At 37.7% G+C, this 18,373-nt stretch overlaps 2 protein-coding genes and 1 long non-coding RNA gene across 5 annotated transcripts; 1 reads left to right on the forward strand and 2 right to left on the reverse strand.

The window, feature by feature from the left end:
- Positions 1-5,792: 5,792 nt before the first annotated feature.
- LOC122353055 (major intrinsically disordered NOTCH2-binding receptor 1-like) lies at positions 5,793-10,709 on the reverse strand. Its single transcript, XM_043250888.1, has 3 exons — positions 10,563-10,709; positions 9,395-9,625; positions 5,793-6,652 (listed from the first exon to the last, which is right to left on the reverse strand). The coding sequence occupies exons 1-3, from the start codon at positions 10,707-10,709 to the stop codon at positions 6,461-6,463; spliced, it is 570 nt and encodes a 189-aa protein (XP_043106823.1). The 3' UTR covers positions 5,793-6,460.
- Positions 10,621-12,565, forward strand: LOC122353056. Its single transcript, XR_006251955.1, has 2 exons — positions 10,621-10,759; positions 12,370-12,565. It is a non-coding gene; the product is annotated as an uncharacterized LOC122353056 (long non-coding RNA).
- A 131-nt stretch (positions 12,566-12,696) lies between these two features.
- On the reverse strand, positions 12,697-18,348 carry isoc1 (isochorismatase domain containing 1). 3 transcript variants are annotated; one of them, XM_043250885.1, is made up of 6 exons: positions 18,051-18,348; positions 17,368-17,487; positions 16,900-17,103; positions 16,087-16,203; positions 15,339-15,479; positions 12,697-13,428 (listed from the first exon to the last, which is right to left on the reverse strand). In XM_043250885.1, exons 1-6 carry the CDS (start codon positions 18,312-18,314, stop codon positions 13,396-13,398), a joined length of 879 nt encoding a protein of 292 aa, XP_043106820.1. In that variant the 5' UTR covers positions 18,315-18,348; the 3' UTR covers positions 12,697-13,395. The 3 variants fall into 3 exon arrangements, with proteins under 3 accessions (XP_043106820.1, XP_043106822.1, XP_043106821.1); XM_043250887.1 differs by lacking the exons at positions 12,697-13,428; positions 15,339-15,479 and adding an exon at positions 13,992-15,254; XM_043250886.1 differs by lacking the exon at positions 12,697-13,428 and having other exon boundaries at positions 13,992-15,479.
- Between the last annotated feature and the right edge of the window lie 25 nt (positions 18,349-18,373).

Below are 18,373 nucleotides of genomic sequence, written 5' to 3' on the forward strand. Positions count from 1 at the left end.
TCTGTGTCTGGTTATTTGTCTGTGTACTGGATGGTAAAGGTTTGAAAAGAAAAACATTGTGTGGCATAGGTTTAAAAATAAATAAAATTGTAGTAATACAGATTGAATCAAGATCCTTTATATACTTTTGCCTGGTTGATGTCTTTGTGAAAGAGAAGGTGAGAATTTCTGAAGATCAGGGCAGTAGAAGTGAGATCAAAGCATTAAGTTATATAATATTAAATATTAAGAAATTATAAGACCAGAAAATAAATTAAAAAATATGAGAAAAATAAATTAGTTTGAGGAGTTTTGCATACTGAAGTGATTGTAAAGAATATAAATTCATAGAAAAGTGAACATGCTTTAGGACATAAAGACTAAGATTAGAGAAAACAATGGTAGAATAGTTAAGTGGGGAAATAATAAGTTGAGTTGCTGTATAAGAAAGACAATTTAAGGATTATAAAAGGATTGTAATATTATAGGGAAAATATGGCACCCACCCCAATGCCATGTTCACAAAAGTCAGCACAAGAGGCTAGAGAGGGAGAGGAAGGACTGTGCTGGGCATGTGGACAGCCCGGACATAAGATTGACTGTCCCACCTATCCTTGGCAACAGCACCCTCAGAGGGAAAGGGGGGAGAAGGTCCCACCAATCCTAAGGGAAAGCAACAGGGCAGTAATTGCTCTTCTGCCAACCATTCAGCCCTCAGAGGGAAGGGGGAGGACCTGGGAGTCCCAATCAGGTACAGTGCAGGGCCCAGACACAGGAGGTCCCAATCAGGGTTAGACACAGGAGCAGTTTATACGCATTTAAATTTACAATATGCCTCACATCTCCCCTTGTCTGGAAAATTTGCAGAGACCATAGGATTCTAGGGACAAATGCAGTTAATTCCAATGACCGCTCCAGTGGGTCTACAAACCAATAATCAAAGTATAACCATGCCCATCCTGGTCTCAAAACAGACTCCAGTCAATTTGTTAGGAAGAAATGCCTTATGTAAACTAGGGTTACAAATTTGGTGTTCTCCAGAAGGGATATATAGACAATAGCAAAGAAAAACAAATGATGATTGCAAAGCCAAAAACAAATGTTTATTGGCTAGGACAGATAGATTAAGATGTGAGACAGACAATCAACAAGTGGGGAAAGTTTGAGGCTCAGATTCCTGAAGCACAGCTACCAAAATCAGAATTTCATTGCACTGATATATCGTCCAGAGAGGAGATTGGGGGGGTATACAGAAATGGCAGGAAGAAACAAAGGGACAGCATATTGAAATGTTTCAGTATACAATAGTAGGTAAACCGGGAGCAGTTTTAAATGTACCAAAGGGAGAATTAATGGAGAAATGGTTCCAGGTAACTAATTCCTTCCCACACATTGCAATATCTAGGAAAAAATTGGGAAGTAAAAGATATAGGACCAAAGATGAGAAAGGCAGAACAAAGCAAGTGGGAACCAACAGAGCATCCATTGACTTTTCATTCAGCTAACACAGATTACATAAAAATGGTATGTGCAACCAGATAGCATTATTAATAGAAACTCAACCTCAATTTGATCACATGATTCGAATCCAGCAACAGGCAGGTGCCTATGAACAGTCAATGTGGCACCAAAGAGGAGCTTTAAAAAAAAAAAAAAAAAAAAACCCACACACACAACACAAAGAACAAATTGTTGCACCAACTATGCTTTTGAATATTCTCATTACAGATGCGCATGGTTTTGACCATTGTGCGAGGGAGGAGTGGTGACCAGGAAAATTAAACAGCAAGGATATTGGTCTCCATATTTACATGCAATGGTGGATGAATTTTTGTCCACCTGTGAAATCTGTGAGGAAATGTGAGGAAAGGGATCGCAACACCAATAGGCATCTCGTAATGGACTATGTGGATATGATAAAGAGACTGCAGGGCAAGAGATATGCTTGTCATAATAAACAGATTTAGCATGTGGGTGGAGACAGTACCATCAGCAGATCTGGGAGCAGGAACAGTAATCAAATTTCTAACAAAGAGAAGTAATTCCTAGGTTTGGGATACCATCAGAAATAAGTTCAGACAATGGGTTCATAAAACAAGTATTGCAACAATTGAGGATTTTAAAAAAAAAAAAAAAAAAAAAAAAAAAAAAAAAAAAAAAAAAAAAGGCTGCGTTTACCGACCACAGGCACAAGGAGTAGTTGAACGACTTAATGGCACTACCAAGGCCAAAATTAACTTAACATGTGAAAGTACTAAACTCAACTGGGTGGATGCATTACCTCTTGCACTAACAGGACCTAGCACCGCATGAAATGCTTAAAGGTCGGCCCATTTTGCAGAGGTCCCTACAAAAAGGACCACCTCTCGAGCAATTACAAATGGAACTCTGCTCTAATATGAAGAAATTCACTGCCATACACAAGTTAGTTTACAGGGAGAAGAGGGGAAAAATAAAAAATAAAAAAATAGCCCAGAGAGGAAACCGAGACAGCATGTCCAGGGGTTCCAGGCGACCAAGTATATCTGAGGGCATTCCATAGGAAACGGAATGAGCCCAGGAGAGAGGCACCCTACCAAGTGGTGAGAGCTACTCTGACAGCAGTTCAAGTGGAAGGAAGCACGACATGGTACCATCTAAACCACTGCACTAGTTCCAAAGGAAAGGACGGAAAGAAAGAAACATGCAGGCAGACCATACAGGAGAAAGTGAGGAGCAACTAGAGACAAAAGATGGAAGGCAATCAGACACACAAAAACTCAAAGGATTAAGGAACAAATTCTCCTGTTCAACGCACAGGAGAAGAATGAATGAGTATATCTGAAGACCAGTTTGTCTAATGCCTCTAATAATGGAAGTTCAAACTCCCCCAGCAGAAGTCAAGCTGACTTCCCTTCAATTACATTTTCAACCTTTGAACAACAATGACAGTGATATCAAAATCATAGACCCCAGGACAACCATGTCTCGTAGAAATGCTGATGACCCATTTTAAGAACATTAATTGGTAATGCTATGGTTAAACAAATGGAAATGGAAAAAAAAAGTCCCAGATAATAAGAAAATAATTACAGAAAAGAACCTAGAGGAATATTATGAAGAATGGCCAAACAAACTGAACCCAAGTGAGCAAATTGTGGATAAAAAGTTCCAGTGCCTCAGATGAGAAAGAAGAGGTGTAAAGAGGAGCCATACCCTGGGTGTAAGTGCTAGCCCAACCTCTGCCCATGGGTGGCCCTCTACGATGCATAAAGGGTCTCCAGAGTTCTGCGGCATAATCTAGGCATTGGTAATAAATCTATATGATACATTTAGTCACTACGTAGTGTTAACTGATGAGACTAAATTATGAAGTTTACCACTCTGGGTAGAGATACATGAAAGGGAGACTTAAGTCTCAAAGGGGGAAAATGTAGAAGATATCTATTCAGTCAAAATATGGATCTATCAAGTGTAATCAATGTGAACCTAGTCGAGTACATGCCATGGGACATTAAAATCATGCCTCGGGCACATGCTGGCATAAGGGGAAGCCTGAAGTGTGTGGACACGGACACAAATTATCTGTAAAAGGGTCCTCTTTCTTTACCATGTGTTGGAGCTAGTAAAAAGAGCTTCTTTCTTTATCATAACACAAATCAGTATAAAAACACCCATCCGAAAAACACTCTGGAGGTCTCCTCCGCAGAGAGACACTCCATTACCAACAGAATAAAGCAAAGTCTCTTTTGGTATCAAAACTCTGCGACTGAATGTGATTCTACGAAAGAAAGAAAGGGACCATGACAGTAACGCTATCTAAATCAGTGGACCTTCTTTAAATGTAATATTTCATATCCAAAACTACACATGAACAACCTTAAAAATGAACCGAATCACTCCTTTAGCAAACAGTCTGGTTGAAGATTTGACAAACATTTCAGTCAAATAAATTACACATACAGTACTTAACAGAGGTCACCCCTTCAGATAAGCATCACTGAATAAGGTTAGTGTGGATCAATCCCCAAAGATTTACTGATGGCTTCACAAAAGGTTTTAAAATCACAAAGGGACACTTTACACAAGTTTATCCGTCAAGATTTAAGCATCAAACCATACCAAACACGGAGGGGAAAAAAAAAAAAAAAAAAAAAAAAAAAAAACCACTACACACACACACCACATTAAATGATATTATAAAAAAAGGAGGAAAGAAAACCTTGTGATTCACACAATTCATCATCCGTAAATACCACATCAAATCTAGCGCAACTCTGCATCAACATTAGACAGTGAGGGAGAAACAAAATGCAAAAAAAGAAAAACGAGTCCGCCCAAAAGGTTGTTCCAAATTAATTTGGCCTATTACCAGTTTAAATACCTAGGTAAAAAAAAAAAAAAAAAAAAAAAAAAAAAAAAAACACCCACACATTCAAACCATAAAATAAATTCAAAAGTAAAACAGGCGCAACAAATGGGCTCCGTAGAGCTGGAACACATAATACAATACCTTTATTTTACGTTAAACAAAATACGTCAAACTCCTACCCTTATAAAGAATATAAGTACAAATCCCTCGCCTATGAGCCGTAAGTTTCGTGGAACTGAAAAGCACATATTAAACATATTATTCTTGCTAAAACACACCACATTTTAAAACACTCAATCTCAATCCGAGTCATACCCGTCTCCTGGGTCCAAAGACATCCACCTGCGAACCACGCGCAAACAAACAGGCGAAGTATCAGTCTATTTCCGGCCAGGAAGAAAAAAAACACCTGCAGTTCTCGTGCCTACCATTGATCTTTTATACCTAGCTAACCACACCCCTTCATTCATAATTTCACTCCTCAGACGTCACCTGACACACATAAATTGCATGACTATGCGATCGCTAATTGAAAAACGGCGAAATATTACAGGCCACACGTAAACCTTCGCCTAAACATTTGATATATTCTGTACACGATCTTTTTATCTTCCGTCCATGTAAAGTGCTGATTTAATCCTCATGTTTACATATTAATTGCTTGCAAAAAGGCCACCACTCACATCTTTCGCTTTAATACACACACACACACACACACACGGAGGCAAACACGTCTCATGTCGCGTCTTTCACTTTAAGACACACACACACACACACACACACACAAGGAAAGTGGAAGCGAGTTTAATCGCTAGGCTTCATAGAGCTGTTCATGTAGTGGATTTGTCGAACGGCCATCTCCATGTTCACTTGCCTTTGCTGTGTTTTGTCTAGTTGAATGGGACTCAGCACGTTTTGCAGACGACGCTCAGGCAGAGCACGTGCGCTTTGAAACGAGGGCGAAAGGATTTGAGCAGTGTTTTTTTCGGCTTGCTTTGTTTTTTTGCGCGTGGATCGTTGTCTTTGCTTGACGATTGATCCCCGTCACCGTGGGGGGAGTGTGTGTGTGTGTGTGTGTGTGTGTGTGTGTACTATATATATATATATATATGTGTATATATATATATATATATATATATATATATATATATATATATATATATATATATATATATATATATATATATATAAATTCCAGCACTGTATCTCGGCGCCTGGTGGAGCTTGAGACACCAAACCAAGTGCATTCGACTTACCATTTTCCAATCATTATACACACACAATAGCAACCAGAGTTTAACCAGAGTTTCACTAGAAATACCATAGTGGAACTATACAGAGTTGTAAAAGTGCATTTAGCATTATAGGAACCCTTTAAATAAATAAATGGAAAAAAGGAAACAAAGCAGCAACTTATTGAGGATGAAAACTTTGCACATAAAATAAAGAATTTAACAATATATCAAGAGATGACTTTTGGGTTTATTTCAGCAATAAAAAAAAATATCTTTAAGGATAAAACAGTTTTTCACATTAGTAGGCTCAAACATAGAAATGTGTTGGTTGTAGTTTAACCAACACATTTCTATGTTTGGGCCTACTAATGTGAAAAACTGTCACAAATCACAAATAACTTGTCAGCTTTTTCCAAGGAGAATTGAGGAGACTTCCAGAGGAGTGGAAATCTTTATCGTCAAAAAAACTGACGTATAAATTCTCATTCCCCTCATGTCAGAATAATTTTAAATGTACACACTCCACTTCTCTTAATAACAGTGCATTGTCTTGATATGGGCCAATGTGCAGAGATTCCAGAAAGTAAACCAATTTTAAATTAAATTACATTTAAATAAATGCATTTTCTAATGCATTTATCATCATGACCCTGGTTGTTAATCCAGCTGGCTGTGTAAAAAAAAAAAACTAAACCAAACCTAAGGTATGTTTGTAATAAAGAAACAGAACAATGCGGATATCCCTTAGGTATTAGTGCACCACAAGCCTTGTGGTTTAAATTGATTTAACAACAGATGAAATGCAATTTAAACAACATACCAGTCATCATATTGATAGGACAAATGATGTGAAGTGCTTCAGATTGTTGTTGTAATAGAAGCAGTTTTAGCTCCATCAGTCTCGTGATTGTGTTACCACTATTGGCACTGTAATAATAATCACAACCACACAAACTAACAGAATGATGACTGCAAGTGTTTTACAAATTTTGTTTCTCTTCATTTCAGCTGATTTCTTCTTGAGCAGTGAATCATAGCCAGGGGTGTAGAGATCTTCCAGCCAGAAGCTCAGCTCTCTTGGGTCTTCCTGAAAGACACAAAACCAGCTTGGACTGACTTCTCTTAAATAAACAGCCCCAACATCAAAACCACTTAGAGGACAAATTAATATTAATAAATTAACACTAAATACATTGTTACATTGGCACCTGTCAGTGTGGTGCGATATATAATAGGCCACAAAGAAAAAGTCCGTTTTTGAATTTGATTATGTTAGAAGGTGAAGAAATGAGCAAGCAGCAAGAAGTGAGTGCTCTTGACAAGGACAGCACTGTTTAGCCAGAGCATCTCCAAATGGCTGAATATGGCCTTAATTCAGTTTCTGGAGGTCCACAGCTCAAATCAGTTCCAAATTACACCTGCTTGGACATTTCTAGTTAGCCTGAAGAGCTTGATCAGCTAGATCAAGTGTGTGTTGGATCAGAGAACCCCGGCCCTACAGGATCTAAAGCCCTAAATACACTGCACTTCAAGTACAATTTCAATTTCAATTTCAAAAAACTTTATTTGTCCCCAAGGGGCAATTTTAAGACATATTGAGCAGCACAATAGAATACATTTTAAATACAAATAAATACACAATACAGTTTATAAATTAATTAAAAACAAAATTACATTTTAGAGTTTAAAAGCAAAATAGATTTGGGAACAAAAGTAGCCCTCCTTCTCTGAGTTCTACAAACAGGACAACGTAATCGCCGCCCAGATGGAAGCCATTCAAATACTGGATGGAGAATATGTGAGGGATCCTTAATGATCTTATTTGCTAGCCTAAATATCTGAGATCATATATACATGAGAGGGATCTGACAGGCAGGCCAATTATTCTAGAGCACACCGTAACAACACTCTGCAGCTGATTTCTGTTCTGTACACTAATAGAAGAAAACCAACAAGACAAAGAAAAAGTGACAATGCTCTCTATAAAAGAATAGTAAAAAGTCAGCATAATGTCTTTGCAGACTCCAAATGAGCCAAGTTTCCTGAGGAGATACTGACGTTGATGGCACCTCCTAAGAATGTCCTCTGTATTGGTTGAAAATTTCAGTTGATTATCAAAAATAGTGCCCAAGTACAATATAAATGTATATGCAGAAGATGTCTTTTATATAAGACTTTAACAACGTCACACAGCATTTCCTTGATTAAAACTACACTTTTGCAGGTAAATGACTTTGTTATAAACAAACTGTTATAAGCAAAGGCAGCACATGCGTGTAACCATCAGAAAAACATATACAAAATAAGCGTCTTCAGCTATTTTAGCTTGAAAATGCTACCTTCTAAAAGGGCTGAGAGAAATGTAAGGGTGATCTGCCCTGCATGTAATAGTTGTCCTTTCACCGGCTCGGTTGGCGATAGACCCGATATAGTCCAGCTATGTGTAACCCACTTCTAGCCAAACTAGTCGTTTTTTGACCAGATAACTTGTCAGATGTATGCTATTCCCTCATGTAAACAAAATCAACAGCGTTTACAAAGATGTTTGGTTTCATTTATTTTATATGTTCTGTGCGTAGCCTCGATTTAGTTCGTAGTCAGATCAGCTATATGTAGCTCACTGATAGTCAAAACTAATCCAACTGATACACTGCAGTTTTTATCCAGACAGCGCTTGAGATGGCTGATATCCCATCATATTCCCAGTGTCAATAATATTTACAAAGATATTTATGTCTCTACATAACATGGTCTATATGTAACCATGTTGTAGTTTTAATTTGGACAGGCTATATATAGTTTTCTTTTAGCTCACCTGTTGTGATCAAGGCTAAAGAAAGTAATACTGTAAGGGTTTGGCTATAGCTCTGTATCAGACCAGCGATGAGCATAACCAAAAGAAACTTAATTGTTAACATGTGTAGCACTTCTCTTTCTGAAGTAGAAATGTCTAAGGGACTGCTCTTGGTTCATAAACAAAATGCCTTGTGATGTTGGATTAAGGCCTACTTCTCTCTGATTATACTGTACTTTCTCACTATATAGTTGAATAAAGATCTCTTTCATTTACTTTAAGTAATTTACTTAGAGTTCTATTTTAACAAGAGTTAAATGTCCTACAACTACTACCATACCCACGGAGAAACAAAAAAAGGGGTTCACAAATAAAGAGTAATTTAATTAAATAGAATTCAGAAACAGTGAAGAGAAATTAAGCAAGATACTTCAGTTAAGTAGAATCATTTCAAAATCTCCCTTCCTCTTTTAGCTTATGGGAGGGCAGACAAGTGACCTTTCCTTAACTGGGTAAATAAATCAAGTGTAACTTCAATACAATTTAAAGAGCAAGAATGTCAATGAAACAAACAGCAACAACAGTGGGCCCACGAAATCACACACACACACACACACACACACACACACACACACACACACCTCTCACTGCATTTCGTCAGTAAAGCCAGTAAATTTCCATCCCCTTTTTTCAGATGGAGCAGCATTTACTAGACAGAGCCGGAGTTCAAAATTAAAAGCAATTCCTCTACGAATTATGAACGTGACGTTGAGTAGCTTATCAGTGAACTATGGCTCTGTGTATGTCTTTGATAAATCACGTAGATACTCCGCAGTACCAGAACCAGTCTAAATAGTTTGAATATAAACACTTATAGGTGTAACATAGTGATTCAGGGCAAGTCAAAAACGGTTTGAAGTTGATTTAAAAGACAGTAACTGTGTTTTGATCATATTTTGAAAACACACCGTTTAATCTGACCCTGTTTTAAACAGATGTGATTCAAATGGAAATATCCAGTGTGCGTTGTCATACCTTCATGTAGTCAGCCAGCTGACCGTGTGCCGTATGTCTGTCATAGTCCTGGATGGTCCAAGATGGCTTGGATTTGTTCTCCTCTAGATCGATGAGGTTGATGTGAGAAAAGAGAGGGTTCTGCTTGATCTTTGGTTTCAGGGTTTGAGGAGTGATGTGTTTCTCCAGCTCTCTGTCTTCAAACACATGACTGTCTGCTGATGGCTTTCCTTCAGTTTCTCTCTCCCTTCCCTAGACAATTAAGAGACATAAAACATACAGAACGGGTGTCCAGTTCTGATCCTTCAGGTCTTCTCAATGCTTGGGACAGCTAAAGGTCAGCAATTAAAAAAATAATAATTTTTGCTTCTTAGTATGGTTAAACTGGATCAAGGTCAGCAGCAAAGTCACAGATAAATAAAAAGGGATTAGATACATTTGTATTAGCAGTTAAATTGCATAATTTTTTGCATTTCACTCTTTTAATTAATTTTGATGAATGCTAAATCTTTTTTTGCAAGCGAGATGAATTCATGTTTGTTCACATTTAGTCTAGAACTACACTGTGTACCTGTCAGTCAATAACTATTAGATAAAAGTATTAATCAAGGTATTCTTGACAATTTTAAAAGGGGGGAGGGTCTATTTAAAATATATAACTTCACATTTTTCTTCCAACCGTTGAATAAACACCTGAATACTAAAGACTATAAATTCAGCTCAATACATTGCTTTAAACCATTCAGAAGTTCTTCCACAAAGAGAAGTTAGCTGAAGGTGTTCATCAGCATCTCTGCTCCCTGTTACATTCAGACTCTCTCTGCATCATCTCAAGCCTGTAATAGAGTGGTCTCTATTCAGATCATCAGCTCGTTAGGACTCCATGAACGGTTCCCAGCGAGATATTGCATCAACACACTTCAAATGAATAACATTAAGCACAGACAAACTAAATGGGGCAGACATAACTTAAATACACACAGACACAATTGGGGAGGAATGAAACAGGTAAATACACACTTGGGGATGAATCAACTAATCAAATTAAACTAGAACAGGAAGATGACCAAATAAGGAAAATTAAGAAGGCCATGCACTACATAAAACACACTTAACAATCAGATAAGAGAGACGTACAAAATGTGCAGAGCAGTGGGTTAAGAGCCTGCACTGAAATGACAGAGTTTACCTGCGAGTACATCTTGTTCTGCCACTGTCTTTGTCTAGACAACGCAGCACCGATCTGGAACATTCCATGAGTAGCCGGCAGCATTCCCACATCCAGCTGCAGGAATTTCTCTGGATGATTGTTGTTTGGCAGGACGGCTATGTCCATTCTGTGACCTGTGTACAGCTGAAATGAGCCTTACTGAGTCCGATCTCAGCGTGAGTGTAAATGATTCATGATGTAACTCTATCTGAGTCCATATGATGCCACTATCCCACAACTACTGACAATAACATCAGCATGGACAAACAAAGGGTTTAGTAGTTCTTAGTAGATTTAGTAGAATAACATTAGGTTTGTTCTATCAAAAAATGAAATTTTAATATCAAGATAGCTAACATCAAAACACAGAGTAAACATACCTTCCTCTTGTAACGTCTGGATTAGACATACATCAACTGTTTCCTTTCTTTTAAACATCACAAACCCTTGAAGCCCTTCCTTCATAATATTAAGATCTAGTGTCTGAGTATGTGCTTTGCATTTATTTATATTAGTGTGTGTGTTTGTGTGTGAAATAGAATTATGTGTGTGTGAGATAAGCTTAATTTTGTAGAATCTTTCCAAATGTCTTTGCACTTTCAGAAAGACTCCTTAAAATATAGTGTTCTTGTTGAAGGGGATGCTGAGAGCAGACTGAGGACATATGGTTATGGAAAGAGTTGTGTTCTTCATGTGATATTACTTTCATTAATCACTTCTAATAGTTTATCAAACTATTATCTTGTTTTTGTTTCGTACTGAATTTATTAAATCCATTTATTGAATTTAGGTGTAGAAATATGGTTTGAACAAAAAATTCAGTGGAATTGCTTTATTGAATGATGAATTTGCATGAATTTGCAAGAAGTGATGCAGACAGTGTGAAATATCCAATAGAATGTCTTTGAACTGAACTTCTGTTTTGTTTCACATAAACCAAGAAAACATAGTTTAACTGAGCAGTGAATCAGGAGACTGAGAAAGGACTCTAAGATAGCTCTTCGAACATGCTAACTGACCAAAATTGCTTTATTTATTCCTTGTCATGTTCTCCTCTCTGGGACTCTTATTTTGAAGGGCTTCTCCATTATATCCGTGTTTGCTTCCTTGTTTAGTTCCTGTTTTTCCCTTGTTCCTTTCCCCGTTTGGGTGATTGATCAGTCTCCTGTGTATGTTTGTTTCCTGGTTTCCTCACGACGACCTTGTTGTACCTGCTCTGTGATTTCACTGAGGTTTTTTTTACTTTTTTCCAACATAACAACAGATCAGAAGAACAGCTCTGTGTACTCTAGGGCTGTATAAATGTTCAGTGTTTATTCTGACATTAAACTTAAAAATCAGTTTGTTTGTTTTTAAATTCTCTTGCCTACAATTATCTTTTGCTAAACCTTGGACAAATATCAAACTTTCAATCACAGTGAACCATCAGCAATGTTTTACGTTCATCTGGGATGGAAGATTTTTCATTTTTGTGTAAAGCTTCTTTTTTTTAATATAATTTGTCTGCAAAATGTTGTAATGTTGTTGTAAGATTAATTATGAAACAAACAGAATAGATCTGTGTAATCGCATAATATATGAAAGGATATTCCTGACTGTTATGGATCTGCCAGGTTTTTCCACCAGATAAACCACACCGCTCCCATTCACCCGAGTACTAATCAGCTGCACATGAAGTTCATCATCTCAGTGTCCGGTCTCATTTATACACAAAGTGGACCTTTGTTGACGCTCATTTGAGTTAAAGCCAATTTCTACTTACCTTAAGAACTTACCTCTTGTCTAGTCTTTCAGATCCAGGGTGTTCTCCAGGCTCAGTATTCCTCTGTGGTCCAGCGATCCTGTTAAGAGAAAACATTCAAGTCAAGTTTCAACTATCTCCAGTCAACCGAACTTTCAGATCTCATACAGACCTCCCATCCTGCCATCTGCTTCAGTCATCACTCATCTGTGTCAATAAACTCATTTATTATTTCAACTTACCTTTGTGTCCAGGTCCGTTTCGTGACACTGACTAGTTTAAAAAAGAATTCAATTTCATTTAAAATTTTGTTTTTATATGTGTATGCATAAATAGTGACGCAAGTTGTTATAAATAGTTATAAATGTAGATTGTTAGAGATTTAGATTACATGTGTGCATTGTGAGATGTTTTAAGACTCCAGTGGACAAGATAACAGAATCTTAAACATGAGAATAGTGATCCATGCTGCAAACTGGAAATAAAGATATAGTTTATGAATTGAATAAACTCAAATTATAATTATCCTGGTAGCCTTCAGTAAAATCAAGTGTCTAAAATCATTAAACATGAATATAACTTTTAAAAAATATTTTTAAATAAGACTTTTGAGCCAAGTCGATTTTGAATGCACCTTCCAAAAGAAAAAATAGGCAATTAATATTTTCTATATTTCATATGATCACACCTGTATGATTAGAACGTCTAGCGCTTATATCTTCAACTGCTAAATTCAAATGTACTTTTACTGGCTGATGCTGAGTCAGACACATTTTTACAGCAATTTGCATTATAACCAATCACACACAATGATCTTATGAACGCAAGCGCCAATCAGTTATCGCTACAATGCTGGTATTTTCTTCACCCACTCGCTGACTGAAGACCTTGTTCTGGTGAATTTTATAGTCAGAAACAACAAACTGAAGGAGAAGTCCTATCGGGTCTGGTTGGCTTGTGGGACTCCTGAGGCAGCTGACAGGAACCGGTGGGCCTCCGGTGGATGAGGAGGCAAAAACTCGGGTCTGGGAGGAGTTCGGGGAGGCCATGGAAAAGGACTATCGGACGGTCTCAAAGAGGTTCTGGCAAACCGTCAGACAGCACCTACACCACCACAGGTTGTTTGGGAGGGATTCAAGAAAAAACAGGTTTTCAAGATTCTCCAAAAACAAACTCTGGCATATTCAGCTATCACACACGACTAGAACCTCAAGTGGCACTGGTTTCAGATGAAACTAAAAACAAATAGCTTTAGTGAACACAAGGATGTGTACAATGAAATATACTGCTGCATTTGTGATATATCAGCCTATATTTCTGCTGGAGGTCCTGGACATCTTGTTTAGACACATTCTATCAAATACCAACAGATAAGAAATCAGTAAGTGACTCTTATAATGGTTCATGTTTGGATCATCTAACTGTACAATAATCTAAACACAAACCAAAATGGATCACTTTTTTTATTTTTTTGGTAAAAAGCAGCCACAAAATATCCTTATGACAAGCTTAGTTTTTCAGGCTACAATAAAAGAAGCCCCCTAAACAAAACGTTCATATGCACATTCCATAAAAACATAAATCACATCACCACCACAAAAAATAAAAATCCAACTTGCGCTAGTCTGCTTTTTGTGTATAGTATATAGTGTATAGAGGTTTTTAAAAAAAAAAAAAAAAAAAGATGGTAGAGTAGATGGTTAATAAAGATGTATAAATGTAAGCATTGAAGACCTTTATTTTCAAAAAATGAGGAAACAGACCACCAACAGGAAGCACTAGTTACGTCTTAACTCAGTTGTTTAGCAGAGAAAACCAGAACTATATTTTAACTATTTTGTGTTCTACTAAATTTGAAAACTAATATTTCTTCCCCTTCTCGATGTGTTTGGACACTGATTACTGCTGACTGAAGTTATACTAATTGTTTTTGGACTTTCATATACATTTATGAACATATAAACATTTATTCATATCAGAAAAATACAGAGCAGATACAAAAACAAAGTTGGAACTGTAGAGCTAAACAGAGCATTAAAGATCCACTTTTTCCACAAAAAAATAAAAGAAAGAAAATGTATATGTGCTTAGTACAATCAGTAGTGACTGCTCATAAATAGGCACTAAATACATATTTTTACCAATATACATACACACAACAAAATGGAGATTGTAACACAAATAAACATTTACACACAAAATAAATAATAAATCAAACTGTAAATGATAATTCAGGAAAGCTTCCAAATTTAGTGCAGTCTGTAGAGGGAGGCAAATAAATTAATTTAAACCAATTCAAACAATAGAGTAACAAATGTTCACACAAAAAAGTCACTTTCTGGAAATATGTAGAACCAAATCTGATGCTCTGAAAATGACTCTGTAACAGCAGGTCTTAAAAAAATTATATTCTGCTTCCACTGAAAGAGCTTCAGCTTTTAGTAAAGGTGTTGATCTTGTGACAGTTTAAAGAGAATATCAGTTTGATTTAAGTAACTAACTGAACTGTGAGCATGAATCGGTACGAGAGGTAGTTTGATGTTCACACCACACTTGTGGAAAATACAGCTTTAAAATACAGTAACTGAGTACAGAAGACTAACAAACATCTATTAATACACAGGAAGGGTAGAGAAACAAGCTAATGCTTTCCACATCATTCCAGACGGAGTCAGACATCTAAAGGGCTCAAATATCTGAAAGAAGAAAAACCTCCAAACTAAAGCTCTAGAAGAAATGAGTGAACCTGACTCTACATTCAGAGCGTTTCAGTAACATCACAGCTATCTGACCTTGATCTGGACAGAGACTTGATGGATCCACATCTTCAGATCATCTGCTCTCACACAACACACGCTGACAGGTACATTTATGATTACATGACCAGAAATTATGCACATCAAATATAGCTACATGTACCTTTTTCACTACTACTGCATGTGCTGTGTGTGTGTGTGTGTGTGTGTGTGTGTGTGTGTGTGTGTGTGTGTGTTGAGGGCCCAGCTGGATCACACCTTGGAGAGCAGGCCTGACTCAGGAGCACTGGCTTTGATGATGTTCTGGATCTCTTTGAACTTGGGATGCTCTTTATCAGCCACGAGCTGCAGCAGCACCGACTCACTGGTGGTGACTATGATCCCGGTGCGCGCCAGCCGCTGAGACACACACACACACACACACACACACACACACACACACACACACACACACACACACATTAGCTAGTGATAATTAACAGTAGATACAGTTAAATATGGGGTTACTTCCAATCAAATGAAATCAGTATTAACAAAACTGCAAAACTAAAAACTAAAAATCTTTCCACTGCAGATGAATTCATAGAGTTTAATAATGCTGATGATTTTAATGACTTATATGTAATAATGTATAAAAAATATACAAATATGAAATATTGGAGGAAACAATGATAGGCAACGATAGGCTACTTTATAAATGAAAGTAAATCACCAATCATTTGTTCAGTCAGCTGATTCAACCAAGGGTCAAGTGCTTATGAAGCTGATTCACTTTAAAAACGACTAGGAGCTTTGTTGGGAACTATTTTCATTAAATAAATAAGTCACTTCATTTTTTTTTTTTTTTTTTAATACAATTTTTTCTTAATAATATTTTTTTTATTTACATTTGTAAAAAGGGAACACGGGTTCAATCAAGATTAATTAATTGATTAATACTGAGACAGATCTACATTAAGAGTTACTTTAGACCAGCACAGAGAGCATCAGAGGATATCTGTCTCACCTCCAGAGCAAACATGCGGTCCATCATGCTTCTGGAGGACGTGGCATCAGCAACAATGTGCACCTCGAACCCTCGTCCAATCAGATCCAGAGCGGTCTGCTGAATGCACACGTGTGTCTGAGGAGACATCAATCAGATGAACCAAAGACTCAAGGACTTGCTTCAAGCACCTGTGATATTCATAAATGCTTATACATCAGGCATAATAAAGTTTTCCTTGTAAACACAACAGAAATCTAATTGGTAACAGTTTTCCAACTGGTCAACAGTTTTGTGAAAAAAAAGATAAAAGGAAAACAGATTTTTTCAAGTCAATTGGGAATATGCTCAAAAGTGGAATCAACTGTGAAATGTGACATATTTCAAAACTAACCATGAGCCCATTAAACATTTTCTGTATGACAGATCTTCAGTAATTAGAAGCAAAACGCAGTAACCATGTCTGAATGCATGTTTGTCATTTTAAAAGATCTCTGGGCTGCTTCAGACATCACTGGCAATACAATGTTTCTGTAAAAAAATAAATAAATAATAATAATAATAATGATGATGAATTAATGATACTCCTAATCCTACTGCCAGTAATAAAATGTGCTCATGTCTGCTGAGATGCTGGGTTCATGAATATTTACCATGTTGAACTGATTCGCTGAGATCAAAACAAGGACAGTAAGAGTGCTAGCCAATGAGATTTGAGCATTAGCTCCACCCATTAAAAAATAAACCTTCCTCTGCTAGTTTTTAAAAGCTAAATAATTCCAAATGCACTTTTAAGAAGCTTGAGCATGATCCCGATGATTATCAGGTACTGACCTCGACGCCGAAGAGCACCACACTGCGGACTCCTGGGATCTCAGCCAGAGCAGCCTCCACCTCCGGAAGAACCATGGAGAACTTGGTTTTGGGGAAAACCAATTTGGCCCCAATCAGATCCAGCTCCTGAACCGTGCTGCCCAGACCTTTAGGATACTGCTCCGAAACCAGCACAGGAATCCCCAGAATACGAGCACCCTGCAACTGAGTACACATAAACACAGAGACATACACACACACACACACACACACACACACACACACACACACACACACACACACGCGCACACACACACACACACACACACACACACACACACACACACACACACACACACACACACACACACACGCACACACACACACACACACGCACACAGATACTCAGCACTTAGCTTAAGGCATCTCTAACACCTGCAGCACATCAGGAATAATATCCAAACAGATTAGAGAGCTCAGGTTTATTACCAGTCTCTGGCCCACACTGATGATGTCTCCGAAGTACTTGATGGCGGGTCTGAACCTCTCCTGCATGTCACAGCAGAAGAAGACGGTGGTGACCGGAGAGAGGTTTCCCAGCGTCGTGGTCTGAGGACAAACCAGAAAACACACACTTTGACAGCTTTCTCTCACACACACACACACACACACACACACACACACACACACACCATAAACTCTGTCTGTGTCTCATGATCAGACTCTGCTGCACTTAATGTAATGTAGTTGTATTAGATCTAATATGTATAAGATGTGGATTCTTCACATTTGTGCATAGTTTAATAAAGTCATTGTATTATAACAATTTCATTAAAATAACGTAACGTATGCATATAACATATTTATAATAACTTGTGCAGAATTAGTTTTTTGTCACATCAGTGTTGATTAGAATCATAAACACTTCTTTAGTTTTACTGCTCAAGACGGGCCCTTCAGACGACACACTTCTAATAAACACCAACAAATACACATTATACCACAAATAACCAACGGCCCAAGAGAAGCAGAAGCGTTTTGTTCAAATATGGAGCTCTTTTAAAGTTTGAAACCGATTCATTTCCGCCCGTAAGCTCGACCTCAAAAAAACACTGGAAACGATGAAAGGATGGGATTAAGACAGCTCTATCGTGTGTGAAATATGGGCTTACATCCATCTGCAGAGGCACTAATCTCAGCCGACATTTCTCCGACACCTTAAAGCCCTTCGGTAAATCAATGTACTGTCCCCATTCCTCCGAGAAACACTGAAGCACCAACTTCCGCTGAACATCGATCTGATTCCCGAACACGGACAGGAACTTCTGGATGAGCGCTTCATATCCAGAGCCCAGGGACACAGACGAGGGCCTCGAGAACACAGAGAAGGAGAATAAAACAGGGACGTGGTTATTGCTGCTGTGTGTGTCCGCCATGATGCCACGCGACTGCGAATTAAACCGATGCCCGGGTCGTAGTGAATCGTTCTTAAGAA

The sequence above is a fragment of the Puntigrus tetrazona genome, chromosome 10 (assembly GCF_018831695.1).
Source record: "Puntigrus tetrazona isolate hp1 chromosome 10, ASM1883169v1, whole genome shotgun sequence".
Classification (NCBI taxonomy): Eukaryota; Metazoa; Chordata; class Actinopteri; order Cypriniformes; family Cyprinidae; genus Puntigrus; species Puntigrus tetrazona.

Coding starts and splice junctions, on each gene's coding strand:
- isoc1 (XM_043250885.1), bottom strand. CDS start 18,314: ATGGCGGACACACACAGCAGCAATAACCACGTCCCTGTTTTATTCTCC. Junction 17,488..18,050: donor TAGTGCCTCTGCAGATGGAT/GTAAGCCCATAT, acceptor GTTTGTCCTCAG/ACCACGACGCTGGGAAACCT. Junction 15,480..16,086: donor ACCGCATGTTTGCTCTGGAG/GTGAGACAGATA, acceptor TGTGTGTCTCAG/CGGCTGGCGCGCACCGGGAT.
- LOC122353055 (XM_043250888.1), bottom strand. CDS start 10,709: ATGGACATAGCCGTCCTGCCAAACAACAATCATCCAGAGAAATTCCTG. Junction 9,626..10,562: donor AGAACAAGATGTACTCGCAG/GTAAACTCTGTC, acceptor TTAATTGTCTAG/GGAAGGGAGAGAGAAACTGA. Junction 6,653..9,394: donor AGCTGGCTGACTACATGAAG/GTATGACAACGC, acceptor TGTGTCTTTCAG/GAAGACCCAAGAGAGCTGAG.